This window comes from Taudactylus pleione, unplaced genomic scaffold, assembly GCF_031769625.1.
Source record: "Taudactylus pleione unplaced genomic scaffold, aTauple2 ptg001032l, whole genome shotgun sequence".
NCBI lineage: Eukaryota > Metazoa > Chordata > Amphibia > Anura > Myobatrachidae > Taudactylus > Taudactylus pleione.
Window position 1 is genome coordinate 12843687 of NW_028285433.1, and position 25837 is coordinate 12869523.

Here is a 25837-nt window from a genome sequence, read left to right on the forward strand (position 1 = left end):
GGCATCTATTCACCTGCCGTCTATTGTTTCACCGAACCTCCACCCCGTGGGATACTGTGGCCCGTGGGTGGGGACGGCTGTTTCTGCAGGGAGCCAAATCGGGCAGGGCACGGCACCCCGCTAATACAGCCTAGTGGGAACACGATGTTTACAATAGTAATTTTTATAGATTTGTTTACATTACAGTTAGCTAGAAATCTATTCTACCAGTGTCTGTAAATATGAGAATGCTAGAAGTGCTTACACAAGGGATAAACTAAATCATACATACAGCTCTGCAAATATCTACTCTCTGAAACAAGAGACATCAGTACATACAACCAATAATCAGACTTTGCAATAACTTATTTAATAGGAAAACAAATAAATAAAACAATAAAAAAGGGAAAACAAACAGTGGTATGACGGAAGTTGTTGTATTACTATGTAGGAAGGTATATACATTGTATAAATATTTTTTGTAACTTACATTTTAATTTTTCTCAGCTACCATTTAAAAAAGACAAGTCCTGCGAGAACAGTGTATCCGAGAACCAGGAATAGGACTTTCAGTAAACGATCATTTTTATCCTCCAGCTCCTTCACCAAAATTTCAAAAAAGGTAACAAACAGAAAAGTACCCCCTGCGATGCCCTGTAACAGAGCAGAGGTAATACTGCTAGCAAGGTTTTGGGCACTTTGAATTGCCATTCCAATGGCAATTCCAATAGGAATCATTACACTCACTAAAACAGCCATCTTGGCAGCATCTCTTAGCATAAAGTTTACTTTTGCCATGCTTACACCAAGTGCCACTGCAACTAACGTCTCATGAATGACTACACCAATAAAAAGGCTCAGCACCTTATCACCCTGCTCCTGCAGGCCAAGTGCCAGTCCCTCAAAGATAGAGTGAGCAGAGAGCGCAAACACCAAGCTGAAAAGCCGAAGAGGACTCGACTTGGAGAGTTCGTGGATGTTTAGACTGTGAGAGTGGTTGCTGTGGCCAATTTCATATACACTGTGCCCTTTGTTGGAGGATATAAATGGGCTTTCGTATTCAGAGTCACTGCCGGCATCAGATCCTGCATTAAATGTTTCCATGTCAATGAAAGAAGGCTTCTCTTTCCGGAATGTCAGGACAGCCTGTTCCACAAAGACAGTGAGGAAAAATCCAACTAGCATAATAGTCTCTGCTAGTGGGTAATCCGTGCTGACGTTTCCCATTTTGAGAACCTCATCAAACTGAAAATAAACAAATAAATATAAACTTTTATCAAAATGCATACATCGCAGATTTATAGGGGTGCAAATGTATCAATTGTTTAGGATATGGCTCTAGAGCAGTGATGGTCAGCCCAATACACTCCAGGGGCTGCATGGGTGGCCCTGCACGGTACCCTTAACTTTATTGATATGGTAAAACAATACATATAAATGAAGCAAAATAAACGCCTATATGTAATAATATATCACAAGGCATTATAACAAGTGTTATAGGTTATAACAGTGGTTCCCAAACTTTTTAGAATCACAGCGCCCTAGTGCATCAGCAATGTCTTCATGGGACCCCTAAGCCAAAAGTTTATTATTGAGAAATTCAGAAAAAAATGTAGTGAAGTAGTAAAGTGAAGTAAATTGTGCTACCTGTCATCCTTAGGTTTGGTTATATAGTGGTGGACAGGTCTGTGCTTCTTTTTTGTAAACATATTTAAATTAGAGGGACCATAAAGAATTTGATTTGGTGCTGGACCACCAACCAGAGGCACCCCCGCAAGTGTCCCGAGGCACCCCAGGGTGCCGCAGCGCACAGTTTGCGAACCACTGGGTTATAACAAATAAGTCTGACAATAAAGCAGGAAGGAAATTGGAGCAGCAGGTGATAGCTAGGAAGGTCATTTGCTGACCATCACTGTTCTACAGTTTACACCAGGAGTGGGGAACCTTTTTTCTGTTGAGGGCCATTTTGATATATATAACATTATACGCGGGCCCGATGCAGACCATACCCCTCTGTGTGATGTCACACGGGGGTGGGGCCACAATCGCTGGTGATTACAGCAATACCCAGAACATCCTCAGGAGCTGTAAGAGCAGCGGTGTGATGGTCTGAAGCGTCCTAAAGACGCTCCAGGCGGCACTGCTGCATAGATTCTGGCTGCAGGGTGCCATTTTAGGCACCCTGCTAGCCAGATGAAGCTAGCAGAAAAAAAGCTCTGACGGCCAGACCAAATGATACCACGGGCCTTATACGGCCCCTGGGCCTGAGGTTCCCCATCCCTGGTTTACACAATAGGGAGGCAGATAGCTTTAATTGGTTACTTTACAGCTGTAAAATGATATACATAATACAATTGAGAAGATACTAATACCGCTATATACCAAAGTTCCGGGTCTGACTCGGAGGTTGGAGCAGGGTTCCAATCCGGATCAGACTCAGAATATTCCCCTAGTCTGTGCCATTCACACCGGACCTGGCTCTTCCGGTGTTGAAGTGGACACTTTGAGAGGACGTCATCTCCAAGCGCCTGATGCCGGCCAATCGGTTGGTATGCGGCGCGATCCGGGTCATCGTGACCCGGATCTCGCCGTTTATACTGCAGGGTGGCACGGGAAAGACCCATGGTCAACCCTGCAAAATACCAGAGTTGGATCCTCGGGTCTCTGGACCCAGGTGGATCCTTTTACACCAACAAAAATCCTGGGTTGATGCGTATTAATCCGGGATTTTTATCTCGTGTAAAAGGGGTATTAGATGCAATGCAGTGTGTAAAAAGGGGGAATTCAATTACAGCGATAATTTACTGTGGGTGAAAAAGGGTGGTAACCCTGGGCTTTAACACCTGGGGCTATTCAATTAGATTTTCGCCCAATAAATTGTCATCGAGTGTTAACCCTTAGAATCCGGGATAAGTTCCCAGAACTATGGGTTAACACTGTCGCTGCACCCAAGTGGCTATTTAACACAGATTTCTTTAAGAGCCAACATCGGCTCAAAAACCCCACCCACAAAAAAACAAAACCCTTGTTAACTGAACCCTGCGGGCTTCCTTAGCCCCGCTGCTTCAATTAGTCGGCGGGATATTACCGTGGCTAATTTAATTGCCCCCTGAATATATTAGGATTGTCACATTAAGGGGGAGATTTATCAAATATACGAGAGATATAAATTGAAGAGAGATAAAGTACCAATCAATCAGCTTATATTAGCTGTGTTTGAAAAAAAGACAGTAAGGAGCTGATTGGTTGGAACTTTATATTTCTCTACTTTATCTCTCTCCAATATGTGGTAAATCTCCACTTAGTTAGCACAGGACAGTGTAATGCAGTTATAGAACTAATTATATATACTGTAGTTACTAAAAAAAAAAAAAAAAAAAGTAACCCTTAGGGGTATATTTACTGAAGTGCGGATTTTTAGAAGTGGAGATGTTGCCCTAAGCAACCAATCAGATTCTAGCTATTACCTTTTAGAAGGTGCTAGATAAATTATATGGAGAATCTGATTGGTTGCTATGGGCAACATCTCCACTTCTAAAAACTCACACTTTATTAAAAATACTCCTTAGAATAAAATGTTATCTATTCCATCTCTGGGTCCTGCTTGTACTATAATATTCTAATGGTGCATACAAACGGTCAGATTTTCCTTCAGATCTGAATGATAACGATTTTAAAAATCATTCAATCGTTCAGATCTGAAAGAAAAATCTGACGTGTGCAACGATGAACGATGCGCGCTCCCGATTGTCAGATAATGATATCTGACATCTGATGTGTTTGCAGTAAGTTTTGGACAATTTCCATTAATTTGCTTAATCTTCCCCTCTTCACGCCTTTCTGTCTGCCCCATCCACACCGCTCTCTTCTCCCCCCCATCCACCATCCTCTTATCCCATCTGCGAAGCTCTATGTTCTGCTCAGATCTCAGTTGCATAGACTGCATGTGTGTATTCCAATAAGCACATAATTCTGTGAATTAGCAGCTCAACCATTTTGTGAGTGACAGCAATCTCACTCTGTGAGAGTGCGGAATCTGCAAATAACCACATGGTGTCATGGCATTCCATATCTGTATTACGCAAGGAACACGTCCATTAAGGCGTCAGCCTTAATAATCATAATTTCATTGCTTTTTGAAGTTTGAGTGGTAGAAATTCAATAGGTTTTGTGAAATTTCAGATCATGTCTTATATGAAACCTTAATGGGACATGTGAAACTGTAAGGTTTTTTGTCTATGGAATATTCATTGCTAAGACAGCAGGTATGGCCCATTATCTACTAAACGTAGTGCAACACTAGGAAGTTGGTTATGGAGAGGGAACAGGAGAAGGAGCCATGAATACATTGCAGTTACAATCTTAATGGAGTGTAAACATGCTGTGCATTTCGTCATACACATCATGCAGTGTGAAAACAAAGAATCCATAAGTGCACTCTACTGACATAATTCCTACAAATTATAAAATAGCCAAAAAGAAACACAGATATACCTTTTCTCTCACTGCAGGAAGCAAAGCATTAAAGCAGGTAGCCAGGAATACCCCTCCAGCAAATGAATTACACAAGGCAAGAATCCTCCGGGAATGAGAAACTTTCTCCCAATCTGCCCCAATTATCTTGACAGGTAGAAGAGACCCCAACATCATCAAAACAAACACTGCCAGCAAGCACAACAGCTTCGCCAATACCAGATTCATGGTGATGTCTAAGGTGCTTGCAGAGGACGCAGAGAATGATGCCAATGTCAGGCTGGTTCAGATGAAGGACTGAAGCGGAGAGTGTAGCTTCTCCTCATGCTTGTTATATACCTACAACATAAATAAAAGACGGATAATTGAGGTTAAATAGGCATACAAAGATATATTAGCAGAAGGCTACAATATCTGTGTGGATAACTCAATAACCCAAATTCACAGAAGTAGTATGCATATATAAATCAACTGAAAAAAATTATAAAAAAGGAGAGTTATGGTAAAACTTACCTTGGTTAACTCTCTTTCTTTGAAGTCCATAGAGTCCACAGGGAGACAATGTGGTGCAGGTGGGACTTTGGCCCTCATTCAGAGCCGTACGCTCTGAGCAGAGCGCACGCTCTGAATGAGGGCCGGGCTCCATTTTCATGGAGCGTCCTCCTGGACGCTCGTATAGCTGTGGGTCACCACCCACAGGCTATACGAGCGTGCATTGTGATGGTCGCGATGGTCGAGACCATCGCGACCATCGAATTTGCGAGCCGGAGCCTGCGGTTGAGGTTTTCAACCGCAAGCTCCGGAGTGATTTTGGCTCTATCAGAGCCAAAATCACTCCCACTGACATCACTAGTGATGTCAGTGGGCCGGCTTCTGACGGGAGGCGTTCCCTTAGGAATCAACATTGACAGCACGCCCCCTTTGATCGGACACAACGAGCGAAGGACTTTCCTTCGCTCGTCGCGTCTGGCGCATGACGGAGCTCCCTCCGTCGTGCGCATGCTCAGTCCATAACATCGACCCACTTGCGAGCGGACAGCCGCTCGCGAGTGGGTCTGAATCAGGCCCTTTGACCGGACACCAACAGTAAAGCTTTTCAATCCCAGGATGCAGCGGCCCTTCCCCCTATACCCCGCCCACAGCCTGAGGGCACTTCAGTTTTTATAACAAGCCCAAGGCAGGAGCAGGATAGGAGAGAAGGAAGACTGGTGCACTGAGGAATCACACTCTCACACAGAGAAGGAAACAAATGACCAGGAGAAGAAACCCATAGAAGCGTCATGGCGGGTGATATTGGAGATGTCCCAAAGCAGTTGTTCAAGGCCGGGAACACTCCTGATGCCGAAGGAAGCATCCTGAGAGGCAAATTAATCAAAGGCATAAAACCTAAGAAAGGTGTGGACACACCAGGTGGCCGCTTTGCATAGGTGTTCAGTTGAGGCTCCACGCTGGCCTGCCCATGAGGGACCCACAAAGCAAGTTGAATGAGCAGATACTGAAGCCGGCACAGGAAGGCCAGTCTGCGTGTAAGCCTGTGAGATAGTCATGCAAATCCATCTGGCCAGAGTCTGTTAGTTAGCTGGCCATCCCTTCTTGTGGAATCCATATAGGACACAGAGGGAGTCTGATGTCATGATGGAAGTAGTGCGGTCCACGTAGATCTTCAGAGCACAGACCACATCCGACGAGGCCTCACCTGCCGAGAGGTCTGGTGAATGAAATGCCGCAACCACAATATTCTCATTCGTAAACCAACTTGGGAAGGAAACCTGGGCATGTACGAAGAACAGCCCTGTCCTGAAGAAATATTAAAAAGCGGGAGCAGCATGAAAGCTCCCCTAAATCGGATACCCTACGGGCAGTTGCTATAGCCAGAAAAAACAGAGTCTTTGCAGTGAGCCACTTGACATCCACTAATTCCAGGAATTCGAATAGAGGTTCCTGAAGTTCTTGGAGCACCACTGACAAATCGCATGGAGCCACAGGAGGGACAAAGGGAGGTTGTATACGTAGAACACCTTGCATGAAGGTGTGAACATCCGGTATAGTAGCAATTCTGCGCTGAAACTAGATAGACAAAGCAGAGACCTGCACTTTCAGAGATGCTAGACGGAGGCCTAGATCCAGTCCAGCCTGAAGACAAGAATTCAAGAAACCTTAAAGACGTGCAGGTCATAGTTTCTTGGAGCACACCATTGGAAATATATATGCTATAATCTGTGGTAAATCCTAGCTGAGGCCGGTTTACGTGCTCCGAGCATGGTCTGGACCATAGAGTTGGAGAAACCCTTAGCCGTTAGAAGGGATTTCTCAAGAGCCAAGCCATTAACGACAGATGGGCTAGGTCCAGATGTAGACATGGATCCTGGGACAACAGGTCTAATCATAAAGGAAGTTGATAAGGAACGTCTATGGAGAACCTTTGAAGATCGGAGGACCAATGACATCAGGCCCAAGCAGGAGCTATGAATAGGACTGTGCCCCCCTCCTATCTGAACTTTCGAAGCACTCGAGGAAGTAGGGATATTGGAGGGAAGAGATATGCCAATTGGAAGTTCCATTTCACCGACAATGTATCTATGAAGGCCGCGTGGGTTCCTGTGTTCTGGCTCCATAAATTGGAAGTTTGTTGTGGCTTGAGGCCATGAGATCCAGTTCAGGAGGACCCCATTTGTCCACTAGAACCTGAAAGACTTCTGGATGTAGAGACCATTCTGCTGCATGCACGTCGTGATGGCTGAGGAAATCTGCTTCCCAATTGAGAATTCCCGGGATGAACACTGTGGAGATGGCTGGGATACTGCGTTCGGCCCATGTGAGAATGCGGGAAACTTCTGTCATTGCTGACTGACTTCGAATGCCCCTTGGTGATTGAGGTAGGCCACAGCCGTGGCATTGTCGGACTGTACTTGTACTGGCCTGTTTTTCAGAATATTCTGAGCCAGAGTGAGAGCTCTGTAGATGGCTCGAAGTTCCAGGATGTTGATTGGTAACACTGCCTCAAATGGGGACCATCGGCCCTTGAAGGAGTGCTGGCCAGTTACTGCGCCCCACCCTCGGAGGCTTGCATCCGTGGTGAGGAAAGCCCAGTCCGGGATCCAAAAGGGACGACCCTTGTTCAAATGGGAAGTCTGTAGCCACCAGGCTAGGGACAGGTGAACCTCTGCGGGGAGGTTTATCGTCTGGGATTTGAGTAGACTGGGTAGCCTGTTCCACCTGGACAGGATCAGGTGTTGTTGGTGTTGTTGAAGTGAAACTGGGTGAACTCCACCATGTCGAAGGTGGACAACATTGATACCAAGGCCTGCATTGCAGAGTGAATTGACACTCGGCGATTCTGGAGCAGTCTGCGTAGTCTGTGCTGGATTGCTTAAATATTGTCTGCCATTAGGAAGATTCTCTGAACTTGAGAGTCCAGGAGGGCTTCCAAATGTGCCATTCTTTGAGAGGGTATTAGGGAAGATTTTTTTCCAGTTGATCAGCCAACTGTACATTTGAAGAAAGGCAATGGTTACCTGTAGATGGCGGTGAAGATTCTCTGGGGAGCTGGCCAACAGCAAGAGATCGTCCAAGTATGGGAGCAGTCTGATCCCTTGACAATGAAGAGAGGCCGCCATAACTGCCATGATCTTGGTAAAGACCCGGGGGGGCGTTGAAAGACCGAACGGCAGAGCCTGAAATTGGTAATGTTGCTGTAGTATGGCAAACCGGAGATATTCTTGATGAGAAGGCGCTATAGGTCCATGTAGGTAAACGTCCTATGTCTAGACATACCATAAAATCTCCAGGCCCCATAGCTAGCATAATGGAACGGAGGGTTTCCATACGAAACCTGGGCACCCTGATAAATTTGTTCAGAGATTGAGGTTGAGGATAGGCCGATGAGTTCCATTGGGCTTCTGGACTAAGAAAAGGGTAGAAAAATATGAATGGCTTTTTGGAGCAGCAGGGCCTTGGTTGGGTCCGATGGAGGTCCTGTGCAAAAATATGAGATATGGTAAGAACTTACCCTTGTTATCTCTATTTCTACGAAGTCCATAGGGTTCCACAGGATACCTTGGGTATAGGTGATGACGTCAGGCACGGACACCACAGAGTTAAATTTTCAGCCTCCCAGGATGCACCAGGGTCCCTCTCCTATACACCACCCCCAAGCCAAGGCAATTCAGTTTCGTAACAAGCCATAGGCCGGAGGAGGAGAACAAAGAGAGAGAAGAAAGCCTGGAACACACAAGAATCACATTCTCGCCAGAAGGAGTCGGAGAAACCGGTGACCAGATCAAAGCCCATCTGCAGTACAGGTGCGGCAGGGCGGGAGTCCTGTGGAACCCTATGGACTTCGTAGAAATAGAGATAACAAGGGTAAGTTCTTACTATATCTCATATTTTCTACTTCAGGGTCCATAGGGTATCCACAGGATACCTTGGGGATGTCCCAAAGCAGTATCCTTTAAGGGTGGGGACGCTCCTGTGCTGTAAGGAGAATCCGCCACCCGAAGGAAGCATCCTGAGAGGCGAAGGTATCAAAAGCATAATACCTTACACAAATATAGACAGATGACCAAGTGGCTGCCAATCACCGCTGAACCGCTGAGGCGCCACGTCGAGCTGCCCACGAAGGACCCACAGAACTAGTGGAAGAGCTTTAATAGAGGATGAAACAGGAAGACCTGTGAATCCATCCTGCCAAAGTTAGCGTAGTGGCAGGCCAACCCTTTTTATGGAAACCAGAAAGGACAAAACAGAGAGTCTGATTTCCTAAATGGACTGGTACGGTCAACTTAAATTCGTAGAGCCCGTACCACATCCAAGGAGGCCTCACCAGCAGACAGGACTGGGGAAGTAAAGGCCGGTACTATAATTTCCTCATTGATGTGGAAACTAGACACCATTGTAGGTAAAAAACCAGGGCAAGTGCGAGCACTGCCCTGTTCCTAGGAAAGATGAGAAAAAGGGAGGTCTACATGACAGAGACACCCATTCTGCGATCCTACTGGCCAAATCAATGGCCAGAAGGAATACAGTCCTAGCCGTAAGTCATTTGAAATCCACTGAGCCCAGTGGATCAAATGGCGGTCCTCGGAGAGCCCTAAGGACCACAGCCAAATCCCAAGGAACCACCGGTGGAACAAAGGGATGCTGAATATAACGTACACCTTGCACAAAGGTGCGGACCTCAGGAAGAGTAGCAATCCTACGATGAAACCATACTAACAGGGCAGAAACCTGCACCCTCAGGTAAGCAAAGCAAAGACCGTTATCTAAGCCCAACTGTAGGAAAGCCAACACTCTGGATATCCGGAATACCCGAGGAGCATAGCCTCTAGGGCGATACAACTGAAAGAAAGTATGCCATACCTGATGGTAAATTCTTGTAGATAAAAGCTTCCGAGCTCTTAGCATGGACAGAGCCCCTGTTAACTATAGAGCTGGAAAACTCCTAGACCTTACGAGGGCAGTCTCCACTGCCACACCGTCAAGGACAGACAACCCAGGTCTGGGTATCAGCCAGGATCCTGAGACAACAGGTCCGGGCGTAGAGGCAACAGCTTTGGAGTGTTAACTGAGAGGCTCCGAAGATCTGAGTAATAGTGCCGTTTGGCCTACGCTGGAGCTATCAGCAGGAGCGTACCTTCTTCTTGCTATTACTGGAGGAAGAAGGGATAATGGAGGGACGAGGTACACAACTTGGAAGGTCCACTGGACCTACATACGTCTACCAGAAGAGTATCATCTCTGAAAGGCTCCACTTGTTCACCAGAAGATTGAACACCTCCTGACGTCCACCTGCCCTGGAACAAGTGTGGACCTGTCACTGCTTCCCAGCCACGGATACTGGCGTCCGTCGTCAGAAGGACCCTGTCCGCAATCCCAAAGGGGGTGCCCCTTGTTTAGGTGAGCTTTCCGCAGCCATCAGGCCAGAGAGAGACAAACCTCCAGGGAAAGCACTATTGACTTTATCCTATGGGGCAACCCATCCCATCCGGAGAGGATCAATTTTTCTAGAGGTTCAGAGTGAAACTGGATACTCTCCACCATGTCGAACAGTGACACCCTGGAACCCAGGAACCACATTGCCGAGTGAATAGACACTCGGCGACTCTGCAGGCAACTGCGTACCTTTGCCTGTAATGCAGAGATCTTTTCCTCAATCACAAAGATCCTCAGATGTTGGGATATGGAACATCCTCTGTGAAGAATCAGAGAGGACCATTTCCAGTTTATCAGTCACCCGTAACGTAGCAACACAGATATTGTCCGTTGCAGATGGCACTGAAGTATCTCTGGAGACCCTGGTAACAACAGGGGGTCTCCCGGATAGGGTAACAAGCGGACCCCCTGCATCCGCAGGTGGGCTGCCATAACTGCCATGACCCTGATAAACCGTGAGGCGCGGAGGCCAGACCAAGGGGCAATGCCAGAAACTGGAAATGCTTATCGACCACTGCAAACCTGAGGAAAACACTGGTGTGCTAAGAAAATAGGGATATTCAGGTAGTCACCCTGAATATATCCAACGACACCACAAAATTCCCAGGCTCCATTGAATGATGGAATGCAGGGTCCCCCTCCTGAACCGAGGAACCCTTAAGAATTTGTTGAAGGATTCGAGGTTGAGGATGTCCTGGTAAGACCCATTGGGTTTCTGTACCAGAAAGAGGATAGAGCAATACCCCGTTCCCCTTTGGGGCAACGGAATAGGTACTATAATTCCTGCCTGGAGCATAGAGTGTAACACCCTCAAAAATTACAGGGCCTTGTCTTGAATTGACAGAAGACCTGTAACGAAAAACCGGCTGGGAACCAGGAGGAGAGGACATACCTTCAAGAAAATACTTCTCTTACCCCAGTGTCCGTGGTGGTCAGACACCAGCACTGGGCGAAATGGAGAAGCCGGCCTCCAACTCTGGGGTCCCCCGAGAGGAGGCCCGTCCCGTGAGGCTGAAGGCTTATAGTCCAACTTGGGAGTAGGACGTCTTGTACTCCAAGCCTGCTCTTATGGCTGAGCAGATTTCCTGGCTACTGACTGTCTTGGAAAGCTGTATTTAAGACTTACCCTGGCCTCACAGGGACGAAAAGACGAAGCCCCAGACCCCGATGGGACTGTAGCCGATGGCAGACACGCAGACGTAGCTGCTGCCTGCGGGGCCACAATTGTGTCCAGATGAGGGCCAAACAGGACCTGTCCCGTAAAAGGCAAAGCATTCCAAATGGAATCTGCGTCCACTTTCCAAGAGCGCAACCACAGGGAGCGGCGAGCCGCTACTGCTGCCGAGCCGCTACTGCTGCTGAGGAGATTCTGGAAAGGAGCAGGCTATATGTAAGACTGTCTCATTATGAACGTGGCTAAGTCTCTGAGAATTTGCCACTATCCACCTGCTCTGCTGGAGAGCCAGTGTGCAGAGATCCAGTTACCTACCCAGCGCTCCATGGCTCTGGCCCCCCAGCACACGGCCATAGCTGGCCTGGACGCCCCTCCAACAAGGGAATAATTGGATTTCAGATATATTTGCACCTTGCAATCTGTAATCTCCTTCAAGGAGGACCTGGAGGGCATGGGCAACGTAGCACTCCTCACTAGGCGTGTAACATGAGAATCTACCCGTAAAGGTAACTCGGAAAAGTAATTATCTGCAAAGGGGTATGCAAAAGGTCAACCGTTTTTGAGGCTGGAACCGCTCACCCGGATTTTCCACGCCTCCGCTAAATGATCCATCTGACCAGATAGAGGAATTACAGTGGCAACACCCTTATCCTTAAAGAAGACATATTTGGATTTAGCCACGGGGGATATGTAATAACCAAAGCCACACGGACTGCCCGTATAAGGCCAGGTATATAGACTTTAGACTCAGACTACGCCTCCTCTGCACTAAGGGGCTCGTGTCTGAAAAAGTCAATAATGTCACCGTCATTAGACGGCATGCCCTTATTATCCTTAGCCGTCTGAGACCCGAAAGGCCGTTTAGAAGGCCGAAATGGTGACTCCCCCTGTAAAACGTCCATCAGGTGCTATACCATTTGGACAATAAATTCACCCACAGAGGCTCCTGCGAGACCTGGGGGGGGCGAAAAACAGGATACACTGGGGTACCATCAACTTCCCAGGGACCCCTGCATGTGATGAGACCACCACTCGCTGCGATAACCCCTATGGGGAAACACAGGGAGCGTTGCCCACAAGGGCTGTAAGCATATTAGCCAGCCGAGGGCGGTCCCTTTTTGTGCAGGCACAGTGAACAGAAATGGGGCGTGATATATAATACAACATGCCCTCCATAAACCCTCAGCGTCTACATATCCCTCCGCTAACTGCACATTATATCAGTACATTATAGCTGAAAGAGGGTATCCTCGTTCACTTTCCGACATGAGGAGTGTAAACGGAGCATATGTGACTTCCCACACAGAAAAACCACGTTTACTGTGAGGTAATAAGCACCCTGCAACACCGCACCGCAAGGGCTGTAGCAGAAGAAGAACAGGGATAGGAAAATAGCTGATAGTCAGAAATGAAAGTACAGGCAAACAGCGCTAGCATTTAAGTCACATACAATGCAAAGATAACATCCTGCATTACAAGCACTGCGATCAACTACACAGACCAGAGCCTGGTAGGAAACAGTGCTGCATACACTGACCTTAATTGAAGGAGAGGTATGTGGGGGACCCGGACCGCGATGCCATCTGTATCAGCGTCCAGCAGCGTTTGCCATCCCCAGCACATGCAGAGAGAAAATGGCCACCGAGGAGCAGAGAGGAGGCGGGCCCGGGGGAGAAGAGCTGACACAGCCCGCTCAGACCGCTGTGGAATGGCACTGTGCAGCGGGAGAGACGCCGGCTGTGAGACAGGGAAGGCGTTCTCCCCTGGCCTGCTATTAACCCCTGGGACGCCGCACCGTACCGCACATGCTGCGGTACACTGTCCCTGGTGGTCTAGTGGAAGGCGCAGGATCAGTACCTGGCCCCACGCGTAGCTGGTCCCCAGGGAGCCCCCTGCCTGGGGACCAAAAAGGCCTGTGTTACAGGCGGGTGCCCACCGCGGGACCCCGCCGCTTACCTTGTCCCCCGTACATCCGGCCACAGTCCAGGTAGCCAGGGTCACCGCTAGCTGTGACCCCAGCTACCTACCAGCATCCCCGGATCGATACCGGCATTCTGGTACCGGCGGGGTGTAGGAGCGACAGCATGGACGTCAGTACTGACTGTCCATGCTGTAAGGCTCATCTTGTGCAGCCACAGCTGCACTCTGAAGAAATCTTCTGGGGCTATTACAGCCCCCTCTGTGAATGTGATCCGACCTCTGGCCGGACACCCACGAAACTGAATTGCCTTGGCTTGGGGGTGGGGTATAGGAGAGGGACCCTGGTGCATCCTGGGAGGCTGAAAATTTAACTCTGTGGTGTCCGTGCCTGATGTCATCACCTATACCCAAGGTATCCTGTGGAACCCTATGGACCCTGCAGTCGAAAGAACTGCTGAGGAGGGTCACCTCAGGAATGAGAGGGCGTATCCGTGGGAGACCGCTTCCCTCGCCCAGGCATCCGCCGTGGTTTGATGCCAAACCTGGGCGAATTAAAGAAGTCGGCCTCCCACCCAAGGAAAGGCCCGCAGTATAAATGAGTAAGGTGGCATTTTTAACCAGACATGTTACATGTGAATCCACTGCTGGAGGAACTCCCCATTTAGCATAATCAGTAGCTGGAAGAGGGTAAAAGGAACTTAACAGTTTTGGAATTTGAAACCTTTTACTTGGCATACTCCAAGCTTTACTCATGTGATCAGATAGCTGGTCAGAGTGAGGAAGCTCTGGTAAAACAATCTTTTGGACGCTGAAAACGTGCGTGTTTTTTTCTTAGGAGCGGGTTGATCCTCTTCTATTTGTAGAATAGTTTTAACAGCTCTCACAAGAACAGGTATATTTAGTTTACAGGGTGGCTCCTCTTCTCATGAGACAGAGGGCCTGATTCAGAGCCGGACGCTATTTGCGCTCGCTCGTTCAGAAAAAGGGGCCGGCTATTTAAATTGAGCGCTCACTCTTTGCGGTCTGTTGACGCCTCTATGTCTGAGCGAGCGAACGAAACATGCGCTCGCTATTTTGTAAAGACGCCCCCTGGCCGCTCGCATCATACGTCATCTCCGCTATTTATTAGATTAATCGAGTACATCGAAAGGCATCTGAACTGCTCGCAGTGCTTGTGGTTGGATATTCCTACCGCAATCATACGAACAGTTCAAGTGACGTGGTCGATGACGCTGCTTTGTTAATTATGCACACCCTTAAAACGCCCGTTTGGCACGCCTGCGTTCGGATCTCCACTCCCCGTTTTCAAGCACATTCCCCTGTTACCACCCACAAACTCCTCATCCTGTCATTCAAATTAGCAGGCACTCGCAATTTTGCAAACACACGTTTTCCGACCGCACTGACTGGTTGGCGCATGCGCATCACGACCCATACGCATGCGCAGATGTGCGAACATCGCTCGGAGCGAACGAGCAGCTCTGAATCAGGCCCAGAGTCAGAGTGAGAGAGATCTATGTCTTCTGCCTCCCTAGATGATATCGCAGAATCAGATAACTGTATGGATTGGGAAGATATCATAGTACGTTTAGTAGGTAAAGCATTTGCTGAAAAATCGTAGAGGTATTAGCCAAACTCTGTACTGAGGTAGACAGTACGTCTACCCATGGGAGGAGTAAAAAAATGTGCAGGGAGTACCTGTTGTGACCATCCCATAGGGGGAGCTACCATGGGGACTGCTACTTGGTCCGCAAGTTTTGCCAGCATTTGTGAAAAGGCAGCCCAGGGTGGGTCCTGAGGGAGAGACGACGGGGCTGATGGGCCTGGGGCTGTGTAACTATTAATACAGAGACCATCCTGAATGAGGTCCTCTGTGGCTAAGCCCACAGAGCAGGACTTACAAGATATCACAGTAGGAGGAGCAGCATCAGGCTGCTTGTTATTCTTTCCTCTGCAAGACATAGCCACAAGAATAATAGAATACACAGTATGATACAGCCCAGTGAATACCATGGATAATTACGGCAATATAGCGTGCAACAGTGTAATAAAGTATGTGATAGCACTCTAGCGTTCCCGCTAGGCTGTTTTAGCAGGGCGCGGCGCCCTGCCCTCCAGGAGGGCAAAAAGCACCCTGCCCGCCAGGAGGAGGGCAAAAAGCGCCATGCCCTCACAGCCTGCGGGTGCCGTCTTCACCCGCGGGACGCAGTGTCCCGCGGATGGAAAAATGTGCGGTGACCCAGTCACTGCCGGAGAATAGACGCCGGGCGCATGCGCCCGGCATCTATTCTCCCTTTCTGCAGCGCTTGGGGGCTGCCCGGCGTGTCTGTAAGTGCCAGGCACGCCCCCAAGTATGACGAAAAGGGGACGCGTCTTATAGACATGCCCCTTTTCATGACCACGCCCCCTTTTCGGGCGCGCGAACATGGTTGCCCTCTCTAGCTCCGGCGCCCTGCCTGCCGCCGGAGCTAGAGTGAACACTAGCACTCACAAGTATCTGGGAAATGTGAGATACAATTAACCCCCTATACCTTAGTAGGTCAGGATATAGTAGAATAAAGGGAAAGGTATAAGCTGTACAGTAAAGAAAGTAGAGATTAACGCTAGCACAAGTCACATACAAACATTACATGTTTACAATGGGCACTAAAATCAACCACAAAGACCACAGTGGCTGGTTGGATATAGCGCTGCATGACCTGGCCCGTGGGAGAGGTATACAGGAAGACTGGACCCAGCGTTCCCAGAGACCTGCTTTCAGAAAATGGCTGCCGCGCGTCTCTGGGTGGGCGGTGGGTGAGGGAGGAGCAGCCCAGGGAACACAAAGACCGCAGTGGAATGGCACCCTGGACTGGGAGATGGGCTGCAGGGAGAGCGCCTTCTCCCCTTGCTGACATAAACCACCAGGTCCCCTGACCGCCTTACATATGTCCTGCGCCAATATGTTATATGCCCCGGTGGTCTGGTGGAGTCGTGGGCACACCAGTGTCCGCATCAGCACCTCAGGTCTATCTCCTGAGACCGATGGCAAGAATGCGCAACAATGCGGGTCCCCGCAAACCTGCTTTACCTGTCCCCAGAATTCCAGGCTGCAGTCTGGGGTCCGAGGAGCCTGCTAGCTAGTCCCACTCGGAGCCCCGCCGGGAGTACCTAGCACAAGCTTGGAGTCATGGCCCCTCGGAGGGGTGATGGGGCAAAAGCACAGATATCCGGAGGACAGTCTGGTGCTGCTCGCCCGTTATAGTAAAATAATGTAAATAAATTAAATCTTGGGCTGCTTAATGCAACCCCGTTATAATGGTGGTCCAACTCCTGCCGGACACCAACGAAACTGAACTACCCCCAGGCTGTGGGCAGGGTATAGGGGGAAGGACCGGAGCATCCTAGGATTGAAAAGCTTTGCTGTTGGTGTCAGGTCCTCCAGGTCCCACCTACACCCCAATGTCTCCCTGTGGAGCCCTAAGGACCCTAAAGAGGAAATCACATTCACATATGCACACACTCACCCAACCTCCTAAAGTGTACAGCACACACATTTGCCTAGATAGAACATAACCTTGGATTATGAATCATTACTGTACTATAGCAATAAATGTTTCAGGTAAAACGACCGGGGGATACTTAATATTTGAGGTAAACCGGTTTACCTCAAATATTAAGTATCCCCCGGATGTATGAAGGAGGGACCGCAGCAGGTATCTCCAATACATGTTGTGATCCCACCATTCCCGCAGGCAGCCATATCCCCCATAGGTTTCTATGGGGGATGCGATGCTGCCAAATTTACCAATATTCGGAATGTGATGCATTCCCAATATTGGCCCCCGCGGCTAACGCCATCTGTAGATGGCATTAGCCACTGTAGCCTATGGGCTACATCGCGCATAGTTAGCTGATCCTCCAAAACCCTCCCCCAGCAATGACCACCAGTCACTGGGACTGCACATGCGCAGCACCCCCGACACTGGCCGGCAGCTCTCCAGAGACATCGCAGGGATGGGCTCCTTTCGGAGCCCGTGCCCCTCCATGTCCTGGATGATACATCCGGGCGCTATGATCGCATTTTGCAACTCATGGCCGTTACTGACATGCTCCGATCGCATTGTAGAAGCGATCATTAATAAATGGGAACCTGAGAGTCCTAACAAGGAGAAGAGTTAAACTTTCCACAAAGAAGAGTTAAACTTTGTGCTAAAGTATAAATAAAACTAAAAAGATATTACAGCTGGTGCTCAAGGGATTCTAGAGCGCTGAAAAGAACTGATCAATTACAGTATGTCCGGTCTGATTTTTTTCTGGTATTTAAAATGGCACTAGGTAATTTTATTTTAGTGGTAGTGATCTTTATTGGATCGCTGCCACTCTTAATTCACATTACAGTCAGGTGCATAAATATTGGGACATTGACAGAATTTTCATATTTTGGCCTCTAGTCACCACCACAATGGCTTTGAAATGAATCAGACAAGATGTGCTTTAACTGCAGACTTTCAGATTTAATTTGAGGGTAATTACATCCAAATCAGGTGAACGGTGTAGGAATTACAACGGTTTCTATATGTGCCTCCCACTTTTTAAGGGGCCAAAAGTAATGGGACTATCAACTCAAAAGCTATTTCATGGACAGGTGTGGGCTATTCCCTGGTTACTTCATTATCAATTAAGCAGGTAAAAGGTCTGGAGTTGATTCTAGGTGTCACATTTGCATTTTGAATCTGTTGCTGTCGACTTTCAATATGAGATCCAAAGAGCTGTCACTATCAGTGAAGCAAGCCACCATTAGGCTGAAAAATCAAAACAAACCCATCAGGGAGATAGCAAAAACATTAGGTGTGGCCAAATCAACTGTTTGGAACATTCTTAAAAAGAAAGAACGCACCGGAGAGCTCAGCAACACTAAAAAAAACGGAAGACCACGAAAAACAACTGTGGTGGATGACAGAAGAATTATTTCCCTGGTGAAGAAAAACCCCTTCACAACAGTTGGCCAAATCAAGAACACTCTCCAGGAGGTAGGTGTATATGTCTCAAAGTCAACAATCAAGAGAAGACTTCACAAGAGTAAATATAGAGGGTTCACCACAAGATGTAAACCATTGGTGAGCCACAAAAACAGGAAGACCAGATTAGAGTTTGCCAAACAACATCTAAAAAAGCCATTACAGTTCTGGAACAACATCCTATGGACAGATGAGACAAAGATCAACTTGTACCAGAGTGATGGAAAGAGAAGAGTATGGAGAAGGAAAGGAACTGCTCATGATCCAAAACATACCACCTCGTCAGTGAAGCATGGTGGTGGTAGTGTCATGGCGTGGGCATGTATGGCTGCCAATGGAACTGGTTCCCTTGTATTTATTGATGATGTGACTGCTGACAAAAGCAGCAGAATGAATTCTGAAGTGTTTCGGGCAATATTATATGCTCATATTCAGACAAATGCTTCAGAACTCATTGGACGGCGCTTCACAGTGCAGATGGACAATGACCCGAAACATACTGCAAAAGCAACCAAAGAGTTTTTTAAGGCTAAAAAGTGGAATGTTATGCAATGGCCAAGTCAATCCCCTGACCTGAATCTGATTGAGCATGCATTTCACTTGATGAAGACAAAACTGAAGGGAAAATGCCCCAAGAACAAGCAGGAACTGAAGACATTTGCAGTAGAGGCCTGACAGAGCATCACCAGGGATGAAACCCAGCGTCTGGTGATGTCAATGCGTTCCAGACTTAAGGCTGTAATTGCCTGCAAAGGATTTGCAACAATGTATTAAAAAGTGAAAGTTTGAGTTAGGATTGTTTTGTTTGTCCCATTACTTTTGGCCCCTTAAAAAGTGGGAGGCACATATAGAAACCGTTGTAATTCCTACACCGTTCACCTGATTTGGATGTAATTACCCTCAAATTAAATCTGAAAGTCTGCAGTTAAAGCACATCTTGTTTGTTTCATTTCAAAGCCATTGTGGTGGTGAATAGAGGCCAAAATATGAAAATTCTGTCAATGTCCCAATAGTTATGAACCTGACTGTATATATGTTTAATACATTTCTCCAGGAGCCAGCAATTTCTAGGTGAAATATTCCCATATTTTATTTGTGCTGCCCGTGAAGTAGCTCTCAGGGACCAGCTAGACAGCAGCAATGAGGAAAACCAGGGTGCGGCACTAAGCTTTGTTTCACAAGATTAAACTGTAATCATCTCTCCCTCCTGATACTAGGAGCTCCGTAGTACTGTGAATGACAGGCTGGCAGCAAATCAGAGCGCAATTAATTAATTCTGATACACAGTCAGGCAGTCCCATTAATGCCTCCACCCACACTGTGAGAGATCCAGCCCGTTTATTCAACTGCTGTGGCCAAGGCAAAATATATAATGGGAATCTTCACATAAAATAGCTACTTCTAACATCTGACAGAAACAGAGATAAATTGGACTGTATTTTGGGCTCTATTTATAAAGATTTCACATACTGATGTGAAGTCTTTTCACAGAGCTTTGAGGCAACAATTCTTGTTTTTTCCTGGTGATGCACATATACTTACCCACCGGTGATCTCAAAGCGGTCCACCCAGTCCCAGAAATGCATCAATCCCTGCAATCCGTTATCATAATTGTGCATGCTCAGTATAGTAGGATGCCCAGAGGTCGGAGAGAAAGACCTGGCACAGTGAAAAAAGTCCACGCCTCCTACTGTGCCAGGCCGGACCTCTCTGTACCTTTATGGGGCTGACCAGGGTAAAGGGCAGAGGCTGCAGTATGTGTTCACTCAGGCTGTCAGCATTTATTGGGCCGCTGGCTGGCCACGTACAAGAAGATAATCCCTTCCTGTGGGCACCTCTGATCGGCCTCATCACTGAAGGGGGTGGCGAAGATGGGGAGGAAGCAGGAATACAGCAGTCTTCATTGCTCTTCTGCCCTAACAAGGTCCATTACGCCATCCATAGATGGCAACTTTTTAGAGAAGTTAAACAGAAATCTAAGCTTTCCATTCTCTGTGAATAGGGAAGGGGATGTAGTTATGTGACAATCCAGATTATTTGTCTCACCCAAAACTTCATGAAAGAAGTAGTGTAAATCCTCCAACAAAATCAATACCATGCAAAGAAAAGCAAAAGTACTGTATCAGATTCCAAAACACATTCCATGGAGAACACCCAAGTGTCTATGACAGCCCCCTGTTAGAACGGTGGTCCAGCTCCTGCCGGACACCCAACGAAACCGAACTGCCCTCAGGCTGTGGGCGGGATTTAGTGGGAAGGACCGGAGCATCCTAGGATTGAAAAGCTTTGCTGTGGCAGAAAACTTCTTTTCACTAGTAAAAAAACAAGGAGCATTTAAAGCTGGAATAATGGAATGCAGTTATGCGACCGGCGGCCGCAAGGCTGCTGGTCACAATCCCTTCGCCAGAATGCCGGCTAGGGAGTTACGACAGGCGTGAAGATACTAAGTACGGACGCCCGTCCTCTTAGCCACGGGGGAGGGAGGGGGAGGAGGGTTAGGTTTAGGGCACCCCAGGGGGACTTAGGGTTCGGCATCCCCTCGGGGAGGGTTAGGCACTACCTCCGGGAGGATTAGGTTGAAGGTGCAGGGAGGGGGGGTTAGGTTTAGGCACTAATGGGGGGGGGAGGTTAGGGTTAGACACCCCCTAAAGAAGGGCTAGGGAGGGGGGGGGGGGGGGGAGAGGTGAGGGTTAGCTGTACTTACCTTCGCTGTCGGGATTTCCTACCTTCGCCGGCAATACAATCCCATTCCTAGGGAAGTAATAATTGTATGGGTAAGCAATATTTACACTAACTGGAGGACTGCTGGAGAAATCTGAGATTTCTCCATGGTAACCCTTTCTCTGAATTAAAAGGGAAATTAGTAATAAGGGGCTTTTCACTGCTGCATGAATAGAGCCCTTCAAAGCCATAAATAACAGTAACTGGTTTATTTATGAAACGGGGAGATGCCAAATCTGCATTTTGAAAAAGGCCTTATCCTTGTTTCTTACAATTAATTAAAAGGTTAACACTACAGATTTCTCCAGTGTATCCTATTTTGCGCCACTTACCACCGTCCACCTAGCTAAATCTGGTAATGGACATCCTTCAAGCCAGATACTTTACTGGATCCCACCAAAGTCACACAACTATGTGCATGCGCGGATGTTAGCTGGATATTGTCATATCACTTCTTCTTTTGCTGCCAGCGGTAGGCTGCCAATTAATTGGAAAACATTATCACGAACCAGAGATGTGTTTGCCGGGGCTCCCAGAGAAGCACAGCATGAGCTAGTCACAGTCCAACATCCGAAGCGCATAATTAATATATAAGTGGCGATAATTAATGTAATTACCGCAGCTCTATAATAAACAGATCCTGATGTTGTCTGTAAAATGTTAAGCTGGGTACACACCATACGATGAAGCGATGCAATGTAACAATACATCATTCACACCACACACACTGCACAATCCAATGTACATCAGCTCAATGTCTCGTTACATGATGCATATAACAGTACCGCGTCATTCATTGCATTGTCCCATCTGCCGTGCAGAACAGCCGATGGGACAATGCGATGAACGAGCGTCGTGAATGACGGATCGCGTGTACACACTATAAGATGTGTACGGTATATATCGTGCAAAGTGTACCTAGCTTTACACAAATATATTGAACATGCCTATAGAAGCTCTCTGATTGTGGAGTCTATTTAACAAACATTGTTCTTTTACAGCAGTGCATTTCATCCTGCATGGCAGTGATAGAGATATCTGGTCCCCAAGCAAACTTCTAATGAGCCCTCACCGATAGTCCAATGTAGGCCTTTTCTGCACTCACAGAGAACCTTCAAGTAAAGTGCACGCTCCGGCAGGAGAGCCTGGGCATGCACAATTAACATTGGCTCACCATGAGCTACAAAAGTCCGCACATGCCCAGTAGACACTTCAACTTTCATCTGTAGTGCATGATTCAGTAATTGTGCATGTGCAGTAGTACTTTATATGAGGATGGCACACGGGGAAGTACCACATAACCCTATTCAGAAACTTTTGTTCTTTTCCCCAATGTGATAAACTGACAATGCATCGCCGCCCTCATACCAGCCTATGGGGATGTGATGCCATGCAAATTACTTGAACCGCAGGAGAAATCTATCATTTATATTTGGATAACCTGTTGCTAAATTGTCCCAAGCTGTGATACTGTAACTCCTTTTACCCGCAGAAAAGGAGACAGGTGTTATCACAGCTTGATAAATAGAGCCCATAAGTCAAATTGCAGGCTGAACTATATTAAAGCCTCTGCTTTGCGGATAATGCGATTCTCGGTCGTACCGTAGTAACACACCACAGGCAGGAGCAGGAGCTTATAATGGGCCCATAGAGCGCTCGGTCCCATAATGCCACAGCCTGCGGATCCTCATTATGTACAAGACACACAGACAGGGCCAGGACCGAGACCCCAGAAACGTCACCTCTGTGTCCTCTATGGCACCGACTCTTATCTGTCTGTTGCCGGTGATGACCGTCGCTGTCGTCAATCCGGTCACGTGGCAATTCTCCCCGGCTACACGAAACCGGCACCTCCGCCCGTCCCGCTCCCGGAACACAACACAGCTGCGGTCAGTAGCAGCCTGCGGGAGGACACGCCCACATAGACACTTCCCGTACTGATTGGCTGTAGGTGACGCAGAAGAGAAAACCCGTAGTTTGATTGGTCAGCGCGGACGCCAGTTTGGGACCTATAGTGTAGGGTAGGGCTGTAGTCCTGCCCTGTGCAGCCCAATAACACAGTCCCGACCGGGCTGCAGTGTGTGTGTCTGCTATAGTTCCGGCTCATGTTGTGTCAAACGGGGCGCTGTCCGGGCACACAGTGCTGAAAGCAGATTTTACCCTTCCAACATCAGAAGCTTACTACATATCTATGAGAACGATGTCTCATTTACAGCCATTAAAAAAAAACAAAAAAACCTTCAAAACCAATCATCCTGTATCTGTCAATAAGAAGAAATAGTGTAACCTGTTGATTAATATCAGGTTAGTATTATTATGCAAGCCAACATCACAAACTGCCCACACCTGTGTGCACACTTCTCCTATCAGACTGAAGGGGAGGTGTACTAAGCCTTATAAAGTGGAGAGAGATAAAGTACGAACCAATCAGCTCCTAACTGCCACTTTACAGGTGTTTGCAAAAATGACAGGAGCTGATTGGTTCGTACTTTATCTCTTCACTTTATCACTTTTCAAGGCTTAATACACCTCCCCTGAGGGCCTGACTCAGAGATGTACGCAATTCCAATAATTTACGCAGATCGAGTGATTGCTATTGGTTTGCGACTACTCCCGCTCAGAGGATTCAATTGCAAAGTGAGTCAGCATTGGGGGAAGGTAATGGAGGGGGGGCTAGACAAACGCAGGGGTGGCTGACCATTTACATGCCGTTTCATGGGCGTGCATAAATTAGCCATTGTGATCTCCTTAGCAATTTGGGTATGCTTTGGAAACATTAGCAAATTTTCATAATTGCGAAATGTGCAGAATTGTAGCTGCGATTCATTAGCGTACATCTCTGAATCAGGCCCTAAGTTTTAGTTATATAGGCACTAGCCTTTGGGATGTGTGTTGGTACGCAAGTTTAAAAAAAATATGCACTACACACTGTTCATGTATGCATTTTATTTATATATAAATATTTCTTGATGATCTGAAAAGGAACACAAAGCAATGAAACTAACACATTGCAGTACAAGGTAAACACCAGTAAAAACACCAATATGTGTGGTCTCATTTGTATGATATCTTATTTTCACTTCCATCATACAGACTAATGCTGGATACACACTACACGATGTGTGTATGCGGCGATATCGTACTCGGGGGGCCCGGCGGGGGTGCCGGCATCGGCAAGTGTGCATACACACTTGCCGATGCCGACCAGCAACGGACGACGGCGCGCAGGGGGGGAGCGGGGCCATGCTGCATTCAGCAGCATGGCATCGCTCACTATATCCTCAGATTGGGCTGCATGTGCAGCCGACTGGGGTTATCGTAAACGACCAGTGGGAGTGCGCGTCGCTGGTCGTTTTTAAAAAAAATATATTTTTATTCAAAATTTTTCACAATAATATTGACAATAATATTTTAAAACAAATAAACAAAGATAATAAAAGAAGATTACAATGGATTACAGGTATTCTTCATTTCCTGAAACACATATTTATACAATATAAGTACCATATGAAGCACACCTGTATATATTTTCCAAAAACTTTATTATATTCAGAAACAAAAATATTAACCTTTGAATCTATAAAATATAGATTTTATAAGAAAAATCTGGGAACAACCAGTATTCCCTATGTTAACCTCCAAAAATGTAAATATATATGTAAAATCTAAAATAAAATACCACACATACAAATAGGACATACAAAAGACTCACGGGGAGAGAGAAGAAACAATAGGAAAGAGGGACATAGGGTAATTTGGACATTACAAGTGTCTTATGAGCATGTACCATAAATACTATATAGGTACCACTGTAATCTTTGGTATAGATACCAATTGGTATATTCAAAAAGTTTTAGAATTTTTTCTTTAGAAGAGGGGTCTAGGGTTTCAATATAAGGCCACCATTTTTTATAGAAACGAATTCCTCCATTCTCTATATCGGGAAGTGTACACTGGCCCTGATTCAAAACCGGACGCTCTGAAAGAGCGCTCACTCTGAATCTGGGCGTTTTTTGTTTTTTTTGAAGTGGCCTTTTGGCCGCTCACATAGCTGTGGGTGACCACCCACAGCTATAGCGAGCGGCCAGGTTGATGGTCGCGATGGTCAAGACCATCGCGATCATCGGACTTGCGACGAGACCCTTGTGGTAGGGTCTCGTGGCCGCAAGCCCCAGAGAGCTTTCGGCTCTAATAGAGCCGGAAGCTCTCCCACTGACATCACTGGTGATGTCAGTGGGGCCACCCACAAACGGCAGGCGTTCGCTTGGGAACGCCTCCGTTTGTGAAGCCACCCCCCCAGGCACGCCTACCAAACGGGGCGAGCTGTCACACCATCGACAGCTCGCCCCCTTTGGTACGGGACCCGGAGCGACGGAGCACCCGTCGCTAGCCGGGTCTCGTGCATGCACACGACGGAGCCGGCTCCGTCGTGGGCATGCCCAGTGGGCAAACATCGGCCCGGTTGCGAGCGCTCAGCACTTGCGACCGGGTCTGAATCAGGCCCACTGTCTCTCCAAATAAAGTGTATGCATAAGAACTGTAGTTACATGTTCCAGTCTTGGAGAGGACCGCTCTATCCATTTATTGAGTATAGATTTTTTGGCAAGAGTTATAATAACAGTGATCAAAGGTATAAGCT

At 47.4% G+C, this 25837-nt stretch overlaps 1 protein-coding gene across 2 annotated transcripts; it reads right to left on the reverse strand.

The window, feature by feature from the left end:
- Positions 1–327: 327 nt before the first annotated feature.
- Positions 328–23145, reverse strand: SLC39A3 (solute carrier family 39 member 3). Of its 2 annotated transcripts, none has more exons than XM_088461258.1 (3): positions 22941–23145; positions 4474–4791; positions 328–1224 (listed from the first exon to the last, which is right to left on the reverse strand). In XM_088461258.1, the coding sequence occupies exons 2-3, from the start codon at positions 4678–4680 to the stop codon at positions 487–489; spliced, it is 945 nt and encodes a 314-aa protein (XP_088317384.1). In that variant the 5' UTR covers positions 4681–4791; positions 22941–23145; the 3' UTR covers positions 328–486. The 2 variants fall into 2 exon arrangements, with proteins under 2 accessions (XP_088317384.1, XP_088317385.1); XM_088461259.1 differs by having other exon boundaries at positions 22801–23145.
- Positions 23146–25837: the final 2692 nt, after the last annotated feature.